This window comes from Malus sylvestris, chromosome 16 (assembly GCF_916048215.2).
Source record: "Malus sylvestris chromosome 16, drMalSylv7.2, whole genome shotgun sequence".
Lineage (NCBI taxonomy): Eukaryota > Viridiplantae > Streptophyta > Magnoliopsida > Rosales > Rosaceae > Malus > Malus sylvestris.
This window is the reverse complement of record NC_062275.1, coordinates 11,107,165-11,125,155: the sequence shown is the minus strand read 5'-3', so window position 1 is coordinate 11,125,155 and position 17,991 is coordinate 11,107,165. Positions and strand designations below refer to the sequence as shown.

At 40.1% G+C, this 17,991-nt stretch overlaps 2 protein-coding genes across 2 annotated transcripts; both read left to right on the top strand.

Moving 5' to 3' along the window:
* Positions 1-1,526: 1,526 nt before the first annotated feature.
* On the top strand, positions 1,527-3,596 carry LOC126606817 (probable WRKY transcription factor 48). The gene is made up of 3 exons (XM_050274204.1): positions 1,527-2,165; positions 2,400-2,543; positions 2,883-3,596. Exons 1-3 carry the CDS (start codon positions 1,675-1,677, stop codon positions 3,361-3,363), a joined length of 1,116 nt encoding a protein of 371 aa, XP_050130161.1. The 5' UTR covers positions 1,527-1,674; the 3' UTR covers positions 3,364-3,596.
* A 13,791-nt stretch (positions 3,597-17,387) lies between these two features.
* LOC126606821 (peroxidase 40-like) lies at positions 17,388-17,902 on the top strand. The gene is made up of 2 exons (XM_050274208.1): positions 17,388-17,433; positions 17,526-17,902. The coding sequence occupies exons 1-2, from the start codon at positions 17,418-17,420 to the stop codon at positions 17,864-17,866; spliced, it is 357 nt and encodes a 118-aa protein (XP_050130165.1). The 5' UTR covers positions 17,388-17,417; the 3' UTR covers positions 17,867-17,902.
* Positions 17,903-17,991: the final 89 nt, after the last annotated feature.

The window sequence follows — 17,991 nt, the reverse complement described above, 5'->3', positions numbered from 1 at the left end:
TTTCCAGTGGTTTGCGTGCATGAAAAATGACTATGAGGATTTGTTTGAGATGACTCATTGCAATGCTTCTTGGTCGACAATTGTAATACCATCAGAGGATGGTGCGGTATTTCTTTGTGGTTCCTTTTCGCTAATGTTAGCTCTCAAATTTGGGAGGTTAACAAAGACCACTACGATCGGCCCTTGGCAGGCTAAGGGTTAAAACAATAAGAACTGTGACAACAAGGATTAAGTAGTTCACTCCTAAAAAATGTGTTACATGCATTGAGGTGCTCGTATATATTGAATAAAGGTTACAAGAAGCGCTCGGTATAGTCTAAAAAAAATCCTTTTCTTTTCTCTCCTGTGTCCAACCCATTACAAGAGGTACTTATCCCTCTTATATTGGCCATCAATGAGCCAAAAGTCTTTGGGCTCAAAACTCCACCGCTCTCGCATTTAATGAACCAAGTACGTAAACATGACTTACTAGCTACTCCTTTATCCTTTAGTTGACACATGGTAGTGAAATGACCTTTGTTCAAGTCTAAATGCATGTTTTCCTAGGTCAAAGCGTACCAAGAGCCTTGCTCAAGTTTGAGGAAACTAAAAGACATAAAAATTGATGATTTGTTTATTATTTAAACGTTGATAAATGTGTTAATGTATATTGTGGCACATTATTTAGTTTACAAATTTAGTCTTCCTAATATTACCTATGAAATAATATTAATTATATGAGATTGAAATGTTTTAAAAATATTATATGAGGTTACAATGGACTACAATTTGAGGAAATAAAATATAATTTATCCTTCATTTTTTATTGTTTTAGAATTTGGCGTTTGAAAGTTAAAAGGCAAAGCCACGAAACAAACTTGAAGAATGGTTTCGAGATAGCTGCACATGCATGCAGAGAAGTGAAACCTTTATGGTAGCCCACGTGTACCTGCAAAAGTTAAAGCCAAGCCCCCATCCACGATTTTTTTTGGACAAGGATTGTCTGCCGTCTTATATTTCTTTCCATTTCATGCTCTTCTGTTTTGTGTGGTCACGATTAAGTTATATCAATATTTTATATTTTTTTATAAAGATAATAAAATAAAAATGAATAGTAATATAAAACCGGAGGACATGAAAAATAGAAGAGCAGACAATACTTATTCTTTTTTATCTATTGTGCCCAGATTATATTTTAAGTTATTAATCTTTTAATACAAATATTTACTCATTATATAGTGAGACGGAGTAAATTCCTACTGACTCAAACGGTTCCGCACCAGTCAAAATCACGGCTAGAAACGACTATGAGCCCTCCTCCGCTCCGGAAGGGGCCCACGCAGCACCCGTTAATCGGCCACCGTTCCGTCGACATTCCCCGTCCGCTGGAACCCCACGGACCCGTGTCGGTTTGGGTGAGAAACGTCTCCGAGCCAAGCTGTTATCCAAAATCCCTGCCCAAGTCCTTTCACACTTTCAAAAAATAAGAAAACTTTTTTTTTTCTTCTTTTATATTTTGGTTTTATAAAATAAAGCAAATGAAAACATCACTCACTTTCTCTCTATCTTCCTTTGTACATTTCTCTCTCTCTCTCTCTCTCTCTCTCTCCTTTCTCTCTTTATATCTCAATATCTGAGAGACTTGGAGAACAACTTCAAATGGGGAATATGTGCTTCTGATTTCAAAAACAATCCATGGATGGTAGAGAAGAAGAGCTAAAGACCACCGATCGTAGCAACGGTATGGAATATTCGACAGTTTTCTCCGACGAGATTCCGACCAACTTTCCTTCTTTTTCCGGCATGTTCGACATGCCATCTTCGTGCGAAGATCAAAAGGTTTCTAAGGGAGGGTTCATGGACTTGCTCGGAATCCCAGACTACGCTCCTTCTCTATTCGATTTCACTCAAACCACGTCGTCGCTCATGATGATGCCACCACACCACCATCAACAACAATCACTCCCACCTACTTCTACAGTAGTAGCGCTGCCGGAGAGAGTGAGTGCTACTACTACTAATACAACCTCGGAGATTTTGAATAGTAGTACGGCGCCTACAACGCCGAACTCGTCTTCGATCTCTTCGTCGTCAAATGAAGCTGCGGCGAATAATAATGAGGGACAAATTACAAAACTGCAGGAAGAGGAAGCCGATGAGCAAGATCCGGAGAAAACCCAGAAACAGTAACACCTACTTGTTAATTATTCATTTGATTTTTTCTAAGGTTTATGTGTATGTTTTGTCCTGTCTAATATAGTGCAGACAGCTACCATATAGCTAGTATAGTTTCTGGTTTTTTTTTTTAACGTTCTTTTTATAATCAACTTTTTTGTGTGATATTGATTTTTCTTTGTTGATGGGTCACTGAAAGTTGTTGTTTCCTTTTCTGATTTTTGTGATTGATGATGGAAAAACAGATTGAAACCGAAAAAGAAGAACCAAAAAAGGCAGAGGGAGCCGAGATTTGCGTTCATGACAAAGAGTGAGGTGGATAACCTAGATGATGGCTACCGATGGCGAAAATACGGCCAAAAAGCTGTTAAAAATAGCCCTTATCCCAGGTATATATTATTTTCTCAAAACCCTCAACTCAAATATCTCGAATAACACAGACCTGAACTTAGTCAAGTTGACTAAAAACTTTGCTCTCTCAGCGCCCAAGATTGAAGTTTTGATTAAATTAGAGTAGATTACCGGTTGTTTAAAACAAAAATCTCTCCAAATCGCTTACCTTCGTTCTCATCCCCCTATTTCAATCATTCATTCAATTTGTTAACAAAAAATAAATAAATAAATTCATTCATTGGTTCAGTGTATTGATTTTTCACGCTCAATTCTTATGGGGCACGTAATGATTAATAATGTTAATTAATTTTGTAATGTTTGTTATGTGTACGCAGGAGCTATTATCGTTGCACCACTGCGGGCTGTGGTGTGAAGAAGAGGGTGGAGAGGTTGTCCGACGACCCCTCCACTGTGGTCACCACATACGAAGGCCAACACAAGCATCCAAGTCCCATTACGCAGCGTGGCACAATGGGAATTGCACGGCTGCCGGATCAGTCTACTGGGTTTATATCTGCTGCGGCTTCATCAAATCCCTTTGCTGTTCAGCAGTTTTTACCTCATCACCATCACTATCAACAACAACAACAGCAGCCGCAGCAGCAATATGGTTATATGTATCAATCCTCCCCTTCTTTGAATATCAGCTCATCCCCTTACGGCGGTGGTTCTGATGGTGGTCCTTTTAATATCTCCTCATTTTCTACTGGTTTACTTCAAGAGAGAGATATTTTGGAAGGACCCGCGTTTTCTTCTTCGGCTTCCAATTTTCTTAAAGACCATGGACTTCTTCAGGATATCGTACCGCAGATTTGAAAGGATCATATAATATTAATTGTCGTTTTATGTGTTAATTGCTGTCATGGTAAGTAATTCGATCTCTAACTGAATAGCTAGCTAGTGTACCATTCAGGTTCTCATTCGTACGGACTTTGAGCTTTTAATGGCGTTCTTTGTACCTAGATATATCGGCGTGGAGATATTACTTAAATTATTATATGCTTTTGTACATCATTTTTCTTTATATATGTTCATCTGTCTTCTTCTTCTTCCTAATCTTCGTTTTCTTTCGTGTTTAATTTGGTTGGACCCTCGCATTCATATAATGAAGGGGACGGGGGTTGAATTTATCACAATTATAAATAGGTTTAGGGTTTTCATATTTATCAGCAAAGTGATCAGGTTTGGAAATGTTTACCTTGTTTTTCCATGTCTACTACCACTAGGACTTTATGGGGAAAAGGTGGAATCTAGAATGAACATGGGAACTTGATCCTATACTTTTCGGTCAGTAATGGTATGAAACCCTAAAAGGTATAAGATGGTTTTGAAAAAGTCTACATAGCCAAATTAATGCAATACCTTAGGGCATGCATAGATAGATATATCATATATGAGAATTGATTTTTAGACACACACATTCTTTTTTTTTTTTACACCCTCGATTATTTTTATCCATGATTTCTCTTTGATTTATTCATTTAATAACAAAAAAATAAACAAATATGTGTAGGGGGAGAAAAAAAGAGTGTGACAATCAGTGCTATAACTTTTTTATTTAATGACATTCTCTTCCTCTTTGATTAAAAGAAGTGAGGTTTGTCTGTCATTTAAGAATGGAGTGAGCTTCTTGGCAAGGAATAGGATTGGGTCTTTTATTTGAGAGGATGGTGTAAGATTTTGGGGTGCAATGTGGGTTGCTTTTAGGATTGTTGAAGATAATATGGGGTTTCTTACCCATTGGAGTTCATGAAGTCCTCCATATCGTGCTGTCTTTGCTAGCTAGGGGATGGTATTAAATTCTTGTGCTACTTAAAGCTATACAGCACTTGAAGCCACATAATCTATGTGTAAGTTATATGTACAAGAGATAAGCATTAGATGCGAGCTTTCAGAATTGCGCCATGCATGCATGTGTAGCTACCCTTATCCCAATGATTCCTTGGATATATTTTTCTGACCATAAGTGCTGTTATACGGGTTTAATTTTAACATTTGTGCAATACATTTAATCATACTTAACTAACAACAATCAGTCCGGTGATGATGTTCACCACTAATTTAGGGCAGTGAGCAAAATTGCATTAGTAATACTGTTTTCTTATTAGTACTACAAATTAAAAACCAATACAAGTGATCTTGTATAAAAGTATATAAACATGCAGCGCTTTAACTGGTGGGGAAAGCAAAATATGCCTTTGCACTACGGTGTGGGCTCGATTTCTACCGATTCTCCTTCATTCTAACAACTTACAATTTAATCCATTAATGCTATTGTTTATCAAAAAAATAAAAAACAAACATGTACATATAATAAGTAAACAAATGTAGGATTAAGCGTATCTTTTAAACTTGATATTTTCTTAGTAGAATTAATGCTTTAGACAAACTGGAGAACCGCACGTTTGTAGCAGGATGTTGAAAATTCGTAAAGATCTTACAGGTCATCTTGTACAAAATGTCTAGCTCGTGCTTTTCTCAGAGTCCATACCAAAGGGATCTAATAACTGGCAAAAGTTTGGCAAATTCACTATATAGAGCTTTTCTACCATTTCAAGTTTCGAGTTTTGGTTTCTTCAAACAATGCATTTTGCAATAGATTTGTCTGCACGCATTTGCACATTCAGGGATTTCAGGAGTCCAAAAGTACTATCAAATCTAATATTAATAGAACTAAACGAGCAACTGTACATATTGTGTTTGCCATCGCGACAAGTTGCCAAAATGCAACTTCAAACCGTTGAGCACATAAACTAAATATTCAGAAAAGTTTAAACATTGGCTCCACATGCAGCAGTGCAATAAGTTGAATGCTACCCCGATAATCAGATGCCTAGGAACTCCAAAAGTGTGTCTCTATATAATCAGAAAAAAAAAGGTGTAATAATATTTGGATATTCTTTGTGTAATTCAAACAGCAGGGGAATATGCTTCAAAAATATGAACAGTTCGATTCCCATTAATTCACTGCTGCATGCCGACCTCGATCGAATTTGAGCTAATTGTGATTTGTGAGTGCGTCTTCAAGGTCTGTCTGGCTGTACAAAATCATGTAAAAAGATATCCAATATCATATCATATTCCCTCCGTGCATGACATTCTTTTAATTTCGTGAGATTTAGAAATTAGAGAAAAGGGAACAAAATGCTTTTTAAGTAACCAATTAGTCAAAAGTAGATACATATATATTTGTGCTTGAGAAGCAAATGAATCCAAATTTGGTTGGATTCCAAAAACTAAAGCTAAAATTAACCCATACAAAGCATGCAGATGCAGAAACTAAATGTACAGCCCAAACCCACTAGACCTCGGCTTGATATTATGCGTCTAACAAACATTTAAGTCATGTACTTTTGAGGGGGAAAAATCTGTGCAGAATATCCATTTGTTACCCAAATAAATACATACATACATACATTCAAACATACGTACGTACGTATGTACATACATACATATATGGCCTTGTGGGATAAAGTAACGTTTGAGCAAATTGTATGCTTTCCTTTAAAAAAAAAAGAGAATGACTTATATGTAACGTGTTCACAGTCACGTGCCATCCTCTGTCCAATAATACATTTCCGTGAGCAAATTTTTATCCAGATGACAATGTACTATTGAATCGGAACACCACGTGATGATAAATTCGTTTTATGTAAGTTATTCCCTTAATAAAGGGGTAAGGAAAATAAAACTTTGACATCTCTCTTCAAACGTTTAGAATACTGATCATTATACCAATACCTAATTAATTAATATGTGATGTGCAATTTGATGGCCTACGTGCCACTTTGCCATCAACATTTACTTGCTCAAAATTTATCACTGAGGTAGCTATATGAAGCAAAGTTACCTTGCATGTACTGAGTTGACAAGGTAAATTCAGTTTGTCCCACTTGCCTTGTCACTTATATTGGAGGAATTCGAATCCTTAACTCATTTCCCACCATCATTAACCACCTTGGATAATCTCAATTTTCTTCAGCCCCCTTTGCCAGCATCCCTCGGGCATACAATATCAAACCCCTTAGAACCTGGCATCACAGAAATATAAACACTATGGATCATTTTAATCATTGAGTGTAAGCGCACAGTCACTTTCTTTGCTCATAGGATATTATTCTAAACCGGCCTTTTAAGGCCCTTAGGGTAAGAAATTGCATGAACTTTTTTTTTTTTTTTTTGAGAACTAGGAAAACACATTCTAGGGCTAAGAAGCCGAACAGGAGCAAGAAAGCCTACACAGAGGCAAACACCACGAAAACTAAACCAAAGCAAAGCAGTGAGCGGGGATACAAGCCACATACACTTGAACTAAGTTAAAGTGTCACCCCAAACCCACCACACCAAGTTAATGAGGACAAGGAAGACCATCATTACATAAAACATGCACTAACGAAGATGGGGGTCTGTCAACCCACACAAAATCACACATCTCCATAAAACCAGCAGACGCAAGGACACCGCTGCCATATTGGCTGATCTTGGCACCCAAGACCAGCGACAATTCTAGAAAGCCTCACCTAACCTTTGAGCCCTAGCCAAAATGGGGAAAGCCTCCCAACTGCCATTTTCAAGAGAACCATTTAAACAAGAAATCGCCTGAAGAGAATTAGATTCAATGATAATAGAGCTGAAACCCAACTTGGCACCCAACTCACAACCTCTAAGAATCGCAATAGACTCAGCCACTAAAAAAGAAGGAGCCCAAAGAGAAAACCTTACCGCAACCGTAAAACTCCCTCATGCATTCCTTGCACGAACTTATTCAAACCCTATCCAATTGGACTGCATGATTTCATTCTTCTAGTTAATGATGTACCTTCAATCGGATTAGAGTGATCTACACTTAATTACCAAATTAATTAGTTAATTTGAAAACCAAAACATGGTATTTCCATTATCCCAAATATTGATATACACGTACATATGCGCTCATCAAACAATGACCTCTTTTAAAAGCTTAATTGACTATTCTCTTAACTACCCTCTGAACATGCTTGACTGTTCATATGTAAGGAATATTCTCTTTAGGTATGAGTCATAGTCTGACACATAAACATTAGGACATTGTTTTGATCAAAGAAAAAAAAAACATTAGGACATTGTTGGGCACCATCTTAAGAATGAGTCATTATTCATTCTTGCAAATCACAGTTTGACGCATATATATAAATAACTCATCAAAATACACATGTCAATTTGCGATTGAAATGCACGTAGGAATGCCTATTTCTAATGGAATAAGCCAAGTATCATCCTAAAAACTAACCCGTATATTTAAAATCACAAAAGAAAAGATTATGCACATATCAAACCAATGAGGAACAGATCTGTTTGTACCATACTTGACCAATCCCGAAACTACTGAGCATCGGTCAATGTTATACCGTCAAGGACCCAGAAGAGTTTCCTTCCAACCACACATGTCGACATCAGAAGCCAATCATAGTGCGACATGTGTCAACATCAGAAGCCAATCACAACACGACACGTGTCAATGTCAGAATGAAACTAGAAACTCTCTTCTATAAATAGAGATCATTCTCTCACAATATTTTCGAAGGTCATTTGTACTAAATCATTCACTTATACTCACTAAAGGAGAGCTTGAACCTATGTACTTGTGTAAACCCTTTACAATTAATGAGAATTCCTCTACTCCGTGGACGTAGCCAATCTAGGTGAACCACGTACATCTTATGTTTGCTTCCCTGTCTCTATCCATTTACATACTTATCCATACTAGTGATCGGAGCAATCTAGCGAAGGTCACAAACTTAACATTTTCTGTTGTACCAAAGTCCCCACTGATTTTGTGCATCAACATTTGGCGCCATATGTGGGAACGACACTTATTCCCACTCTCTTCAGCTTTGCCAAGCTGTTTTCCACCATTCGTACACGCTCTTTTGACCATGCATCCCTCTCCAACATGGAGAGCGAAAGAAGCCACAGTACACAGAATGACACCCCTATTGCACCTAGTGCGAAGCAACGAAAGAATGAAGGAAAGAGGGTTGCTCTTCAAGCTAAAGTCGATGAGCTAGAAGCTCAGAACAACAAGATAGCAATGAAGAATGAGCTTCTCCAAGAGCAGTATGAGAAGCTCTTTGAGACGCTCTACGAAACTAGGCATACTCAAACACGCGAGCTCGTTGCCCCTGTGGACATCAACCATCATCTGGTGCCCCTCAACACGGAGGGTCACCTCCCTTCGACATGGGTATCCCTAATGAGGAACGGGCTAATCATCAAAACATTGATCAATATGAGACTTCTCTCAACCCAGATGTTTCGACCTGAAGTAGAAGAAGTGGAGGAAAACACCTCATTGCAGAAGGGTTGGAAGGATCGAAAGCCGTTTATCGTGACTGCTGAGACTTCCTAAAGCAACGTCGAGAGAATCCTCTCCACATATGCTCGAAGATCAATGACCCAAGGGTTTCTGAAAGATTCGGTTCCCTACCACGACCCAGGTCAGCTGCCAATCTAGGGAAGGAACGACAAGTCCCAGAGGAACATGAAGGTACGGGGGACTCTGAGGTATTCCGACATACTCGCTCTAGAAGTCAGTACAGCGAGTCTAAGAAAAACCACACGCCCTTGCTCAAACTTTCCTACTTCCAAGAGGCGATAGAGACTTAAGAAAGAAAATTCCAGTGGTACATGACTCTACTCAGGACCCCCTTGTCCTATAGCTCATTGAGGAAGTAAACAAGTTGAAAGCCGAACGTCAAGCTGAGATACCTGACTGGAACCAACCCAGGTCTGGCCCTCTCACAAGAAGGATCCTCGACACCCCCTTCAAGCGAAGACAAAACAAAAGCTTAGTTTACAACTCTATACTGGAAGAGATGACCCAATTGAACACCTTAACCTCTTTGAGTCCACCATGGCATATCAGATGCATACCGACGACGAGCGATGTCTTCTCTTCCTTCCACCCTCTCTAGCGGAGCTCTAAACTGATGACTTGTACACTATTCGCCAGAAGCCAGACGAGTCACTACGAGAGTATTCCGGTCGCTTCAGCCATAAGTATTCTCGCTGCGCTGAGGCAGATGACAAGAGCGCCCTCAAGGCCTTCACAGCAGGCCTACATGATTATTTCTTCAAGTACATGATCAATGCCAACACTTGAAAGACTTACTTTGAGGTGATGGCACATGCTTACAACCACGTCTCCGTCGAAGCAAGGACATACCAAGGGAACCCCCATATCGTTAACCCCTATCAACAAATGGGAAGTGGAAGTCAAGTTCTACTAAGTGAGGAGATATTGGCCATTCAGACACCAATTGCATCATCTCCTGCCTCATTTAGCTACTCGCTAAGTCACCAAACGTATCTATCTCTTGGTAAGAGGAATGATTTTTACTTTCAGCAAGCCCATTACAACAAAAGGGATAAAAGTTCGTATCAAGACAACCAGGGGTGAACGTACCGTCGACTATTATGACTATGGGGCCAAGCCTTACTCTTTCAAAGTGGATGACTAGGTACTAAAGGAAATGCTATTATAATAAGGCATACACATTACAAATGTTTTGACTCTCAACTGCTTGAGATCTTTTGTCACATAAGCCATTTGGCAAATATTTAAAGAAGAGGGAATTCAGACAACTTCTTTTGAGTCTTTTGCGTTCCTAGCACTGGAACACTTGGTCTACGCTGACCTACCCTTATACTCCAACTCAGAGCTTCAACATGCGTACTTTGACACAAAGTGTGTGATACTAAGTGTTACAACCAACATGGTTCACATATCAAAAGCATGGATCCCTTCCTACATAGCAAAACATTCATAAGCATCACTCATATCAATCAACATAAACATTATACATTCCAACACATTCATACATAAACATCATACATTCTAACACATCCATACATAAGCCAACTGTGCTTTGAAAGGGTTCAACATACTTTGTGTTATTCGACACTTGCTACAATGTGCCTAGACACCTTGCTTTTATTCTCACCAACCAGGTGACGAAATGTGAAGAAGGAACTCATCTTCATGCCACCAACCAGGTGATGAAATGTACAACCCGTACTCTCATTCATGCCACCAACCAGGTGATGAAATGTACAACCCGTACTCTAATATCATTTGGCAACATGCCACTCATGCCACCAACCAGGTGAAGAAGGAACTCATCTTCATGCCACCAACCAGGTGATGAAATGTACAACCCGTACTCTCCTTCATGCCACCAACCAGGTGATGAAATGTACAACCCGTACTCTAATATCATTTGGTAACTTGCCACTCATGCCACCAACCAGGTGAAGAAGGAACTCATCTTCATGCCACCAACCATGTGATGAAATGTACAACCCGTACTCTCTTTCATGCCACCAACCAGGTGATGAAATGTATAACCAGTACTCTAATATCATTTGGCAACTTGCCACCAACCAGGTGAAGAAGGAACTCATCTTCATGCCACCAACCAGGTGATGAAATGTACAACCCGTACTCTCCTTCATGCCACCAACTAGGTGATGAAATGTACAACCCATACTCTAATATCATTTGGCAACTCGTTATTCATGCCACCAACCAGGTGAAGAAGGAACTCATCCTCGTGCCACCAACCAAGTGATGAAAGGTGATGAAGGAACTCACATTCGTACCACCAACCAAGTGATGAAAGCAACTCACCATTCATTCCACCTACCAAAAGACGAGTGGTACAACTTGTACATGTGAACTCCTAGCATTCACAGATAATAAAAAACCCTCAAGATTGACAACTCAACTAGGGGAGCACTTATGCCCAACAAGAGTTATAGTCACCAACAAAGTCTTATTGCAAGCCAACAACAACTTCAATGCATGGCGTACGAAGATCAAGCTATTCAGCCCTCTTGCATCTGCTTCAGACATTTCCCCTCTGTAACAATGCAAACACTACAACTCGTATCAAGACAGTGTGAAGCAAAACCAATTTATGGTGCCAACAAGAGCTTCATCAAAGGAGTTTAACCACAATTCTCAAAAGCTTCACACACTCTTGATCAAGACAGTGTGTAGCAAAACCAATTTATGGTGCCAACAAGAGCTTTATCAATGGAGGGCAACCACAATTCTCAAAAGCTTCACACACTCTTGATCAAGACAGTGTGAAGCAAAACCAATTTATGGTGCCAACAAGAGCTTCATCAAAAGAGTTCAACCACAATTCTCAAAAGCTTCACACACTCTTGATCAAGACAGTGTGAAGCAAAACCAATTTATGGTGCCAACAAAAGCTTCATAAATAGAAGGCAACTACAATTCTCAAACCTTCGAAGCAAATTCAAGACTGTTCGAAGCAAATTCAATTTATATGGTTCATCCAAACCTTCGACTACTATAAGGTGTGGCTTGCATCACAATCTCTTGCTCAACAGTGTGGAAGCAAAATTTGTATATGTTGTCTCTCCCACATTTTCAAATTTCTAGTTTCCCAAAAAAAAAAGGGAAATTCAACAAAGCTTCATCAATGGAGGACAACTACAAATTCTCAAAAGCTTCACACTATCTTGATCAAGATAGTGTGAAGCAAAATCAATTCATGGTACCCAACAAAAGTTTCAACTCCAAAGCTTCACCTACAAAAGCTTCACCCATAAAAGCTTCAATACAAAAGCTTCACCCACAAAAATTTCACCTACAAAAGCTTGACCCACAAAATCTTGACCTACAAAAGCTTCACCCACAAAAGCTTGACCTACAAAAGCTTCACCCACAAAAGCTTTACCCACAAAAGCTTCACCCACAAAAGCTTCACACTATCTTGATCAAGATAGTGTGAAGCAAAATACACTATCTTGATCAAGATAGTGTGAAGCAAAATCAATTCATGGTGCCCAACAAAGTTTCAACCTCAAAGCTTCACCTACAAAGCTTCAACACCAAAGTTTCACCTACAAAGCTTTAATATATATATATATATATTTTTCTTTCTCGGAAATTCGAAAATTCAAAAATTTGGAAATTTGGAAATTCAAAAATTCAAAAATTCGAAAATAAATTGCCTAGGCCTCATCTTATTTGGGTCTAACAACTTTCATAACAAATATATATGAAGAAAGAGTTTTGGGCTATCACTTAGAAAGGAAATGCCTTATTCGTCAACTCCCTCGACCGAAGACTTAGGGGACTTCTACCATATGCTACTGCACCTTGATACTCGGAAGTCTCACGACCACTCAGTGACTTGGATTTTTCAAGTCTCCAAACGAGAAGTTTTCCTCACTCGAGAAATTAAGGGAGCACTATCTCAACATACATGTTTCACTCACAAAGCTTCAACATACAAGCTTCAACAAAAGGAAAAATTCAAAGAACTTAGTGAAGAAGGCCTTGGTGTATTTAACACAATACGTTGAAATGAAGCAAAGCTTGTTTATTGATATCTCTGATAAGTTACAAATATGTACATATACATGAATCAAAACAAACAAACAAGAGGGAGCCTTCACAAAGGTTACTTAGGAGAAGTCTCGGCAGTCGGCAGAGCCCCAGAAAGATGAGGCACCAGAGGATGATTATTCGAAGCCTCAACACTAAGCAGAACCCCAAAAGGAGGAGGCACCGAAGGTTGATCATTTGGAGCTTCATTACGCGGTACAACCCCAGAAGACGAAGGCAATAAATGCCTTTGGAACAAACCCACAAACCTCTGATGATCAAGTAAAATCTGACCATCAGAATCTTGTAGCTGGTCGAGCTTCCTCTTCATGTTTGTAGCATAGTCATGTGCGAGCCTGTGCAACTGTTTATTCTCATGCTTGAGCCCTTTAATTTCCTATTTGAGACTTATCACTTCAGCCGCCAATGGTTCAACTTGGCGGGTTCGAGCAAATAGGCGTTGGGCCATATTAGACACAAAACCTGCACACTGAACACTAAGAGCCAAAGAATCCTTAACAGCCAACTCATCAGACCGTTTGGAAAGTAGTCTGTTATCTTTGGGAGTGAGAAAGTTCCTAGCCACCACCGCAGCGGTCATATCATTCTTCATCACATAGTCCTCAACGGTAAGAGGACCAGTAGGGGATAAGAATAATGGGCGCTATATGTTGTCTTGAGAAGGCATGGCTGCCTCTTCACCAAAGTTCAAGTCAAAACGACAGTCGGATGGGCCAGACATTCTCAGCAATGATGAATGAGAAATGAGGTGCAATAAATCTCTGAAGTAAGGGGAAAATTCGTACAAACAATAACTCTCTGAATGTATTTCTTGCACACAATTGGTGCCCTTATAAAAGAAAGGACAACAGGGTTGTTGGTTCAAAAATCGAAGAGGCACCACTTTCCACATGCAACATCAACTCCTCGGGTACCACAAATAACTTTGCCAAAGATCTCTGACAAAGGTTAGACACATAAATTTTGAAGGTCCAGATGCCCTACTATTACCTACAAGGGTAAAGGAACAGCACCACTGGTTGATAACTAGAAAGTCCCAAAGTGTGTCAACCTCCGTGCTCCATGGCAAGGCAAACCAGCAAAAATGCCCAACCTTTACTCACATTCGAGAAAACACTCCCAACAAGATTGCTTGCTCAAAAATCGAAGAGGCACCGCTCTTCGAATCTCGAGAGCCAAATCCCAACAGGATTACGTGCTCAAAAATCAAAGAGACACCGCCCTCCGAATCTCGAGAGCCAAACTTCCAACAAGATTACTTTCTAAAAAATCGAAGAGACATTGCTCTTCGAATCTCAAGAGTCAGACTCCCAACAGGTTGCTTTCTCAAACATTGAAGAGACACCGCTCTTCGAATCTCGAGAGCCAGACTCCCAACAGGATTACGTGCTCAAAAATCGAAGAGGCACCGCCCTCCGAATCTCAAGAGCCAAACTCTCAACATGATTACTTTCTCAAAAAATCGAAGAGACACTGCTCTCCGAATCTCAAGAGTCAGACTCCCAACAGGATTACTTTCTCAAAAATCGAAGAGGCATCGTTCTCTAAATCTCGAGAGCAGATCCCTGACAAGATTTCTTGATTGAAAACCGAAGAGGCACCACTCTCCAAACTTCGAGAGCCAGATTTCCTTGGATAAAGCTTGTCTGCAATCTTCACACGCAACATCAGCTTTCCAGATACCACAAACCACTTTTTCAAAGTGCTCTGACAAAGTTAAAACACGCGAAGCTTGCAGCTCCCTCTACATTGCTATGACCAAGAAGGGTAAAGGAATAACACTACTACTTGTTGTTAGGGAGACTCCTATATATGTCGACCTCCATCATCCATAGCCAGGCAGACCTACAAATAAAAAAAATGCTTAACTTTTCTTCACATCCGAGAGGGCACTCTCAGCAGAGTCTCTCGAAATACTCAGCTTCTTTTCCTCCCGATAATAGATCTGCAAACAAGCCATATTAGAGTAAGAGTATCTCATATCATCAGGGTTAAAAGCAAGAGTATCCCATATCATTCTTTTTTCATGTCTTTTCCTTTGGCCTTGTTCTTACCTGCAAGACAAGGAGAAAAAGAGCAATCAGTCAGCACTTGAAATCAAGCTTCCAGTCAGGAATTGACTACCTGGAACCCCTTGCCTGATTACTTACCTGGCATTGCTCTCGAGTACTCATCTTTAACATCTTATGCTTTCAAAGAATATACCACAGGCAGCATGTGGAGACAAGCGTAATAGAACACATGCCGATACATCCACTACTTTGTCAACAGCAAAAGTATCCCATATTATCAGGGTCGAACGTACTCTAGATTTAAAGGACTTGTTTTAACCCTCAGATTCTTGAGTCGGCCTTATACTCTGGAGGAAACCAGAAAACCCTCCAGCCCAGTTCAAGAATAAGCCTGTGGAAAGTTACTTCTTCAAAAGCAAAAGTATCTCATATCATCTCTTCTCCATTTGCTTCTCCTTATCCTTGTTGTTGTTTACGACACAAGGAGAAGGAGAACAATCAACCGGAAGCCGAAGTCGAACCTCCGATCCAAGTTACTTGCTTGGAAGTTTGATTGTTTACCTTGTCTGTTACCTCCTTCGGTAAATCTCCTAACTCGACGACTTGGGGGACTTTTACTATAGGGTTTGTATCGCACTTGATCAAGCCCGAAACTACAAGTAAGCTTCAAGTGAAATTGATACATTACCTTGTGCATCTTCATCGGTTAAAGATACCACCCCTGAATGGAGGAAAAGTACTTCCAAAGAAGATGCCACATCTACATATGAGACAGATAAGGCAAGTGAAAATGATATCACACTTCGGTACTTAGAAGTTTCGTGATTACTCAATGGCTTGGATCTTGCAAGTCCCCAACTGAGGAGTTTCCCTCACTCTGGAACTTAGGGGAGCACTGTTTGTACCATGACCAATCCCGAAACTACTGAGCACCGGTCAACGTTATACCGTCAAGGACCCAGAAGAGTTTCCCTCCAACCAAGAGGCCAATCACAATGCGACACATGTCGACATCAGAAGCCAATCATAGCACAACACGTGTCAACATCAGAAGTCAATCACTACACGACACGTGTCAATGTCAGAATGAAACTAGAAACTCTCTTCTATAAATAGAGATCATTCTCTCACAATATTTTCGAAGGTCATTTGTACTAAATCATTCACTTGTACTCACTAAATGAGAGCTTGAACCTATGTACTTGTGTAAACCCTTCACAATTAATGAGAACTCCTCTACTCCGTTGACGTAGCCAATCTAGGTGAACCACGTACATCTTGTGTTTGCTTCCCTGTCTCTATCCATTTACATACTTATCCACACTAGTGACCGGAGCAATCTAGCAAAGGTCACAAACTTAACATTTTCTGTTGTACCAAAGTCACCACTGATTTTGTGCATCAACAAAATCTTTACACTTAAACAACCGATAATAGTCCGTACCCAATTTACCCTTCAGACCTCTTTCACAGACTCAAACACCAAACCTCAGTGACCAAATCTCTGCTAGATGTTACTAAACCCCTCCCATTCAACTTCTTTATCATACAGAAACTTCTACCACCCTAACTGCCCTTTTCACACACCCTAAAGTACTGAGAGAATAGAGAACAGCTAGAACACAATATGGCCACGAAGTTGGCTCTCTTTTCACTATTCTCAACGTTGCGATTGTTCTTGCAATCATGCTGAAAACCATGGGAGGAGGAGGAGGAGGAGGATATGGAGATGAGGATTGTGGTGACCTCTTGGGAAATGATGTGTACAACAATAGATGCCCGGAAGCAGAGGCCATAATATATGCAGCTGCTGGGGTCAGACCCGATGTGTTTGAAGACCCAAGAATGCCAGCCTCTCTGCTTCGTCTCCATTTCCACGACTGCTTTGCTAATGCATGTTTTCTTGTTTCCACTATTTTATACATTATCATATTGCTATATATATATATATTTTTTTTTTTTTAAATGATGTGAATTGTGCAGGGCTGCGATGCTTCAGCATTGCTAGATGACAACGAGAACATTGTTGGTGAAAAAACAGCAGCGCCTAACTTTAACTCTGAGGGGTTTTGAAGCGATTGATGCGATAAAACAGGATCTTGAACTTGTTTGCCCTCAAACAGTTTGACGTTGTTGCAGTTGCTGTCCGAGACTCCATCGTTGTGGTGTGTGCGCTAAGAGCTACATATTTCATGTTTCAATGCAACAGGAAGACTATTCAGGAAGCCTAGATATACTACCTTCGAGTTTCGACTAAAAATTGAATTTGAACCTGCAGTCTGGTTGACCTAGCTAGGATGGTCAAATGGGAAGGAAGGGCAGCTTCACTGCTAGCAAATCGTTAGCAAATAACAACATACAGGCCCAAATTCTACTGTTGCACAACTGCTTTCCAAGTTCCGCAATGTAAACCTTTGCTTGAAGCCTTGAAGGACATGGTTGCACTCTCTGGTACTCTCAACTTGCTTCAATTGATTGTTTGTTTGTATTGTGCTTCATCTGAGTGAAAAAATAAGACCGAAATTTTCCTCTGTTTGCCGTAGGTGCACATACGATGGGAAAAGCCCGCTGCACCACCTTCACCGCCCGCCTACAAGGCTCCACCACGGCTCTTGAATACATTCAGTTGCTGCGGCAGCTGTGCTCAGAATCCGACATCAACACGCTGGCAAACCTTGACCTAGCAACCCCAGCAACATTTGACGACCAGTACTATCTTAACCTTCTCTCCGGGGAGGGTTTGCTGCTTTCCGACCAGAATATCACGACCAGAGATGATCAAACGCGTGAACTGGTAGAAACCTACGCACAAGACCCGTCCGCCTTCTTCGGAGACTTCAAAGATTCTATGGTAAAAATGGGAAGAGTGGAAGCTTGGGAGTAGTTACTGGGATGAACGGAGAGATTCGTAGGAATTGCCGAAGTGTCAATTGACCTCTTAGCCTAAAGTGGTAAACCACTTTCCTACAGTGGAAGGCTCAATTAGTTAGCTTTGTAATGCTAATTATG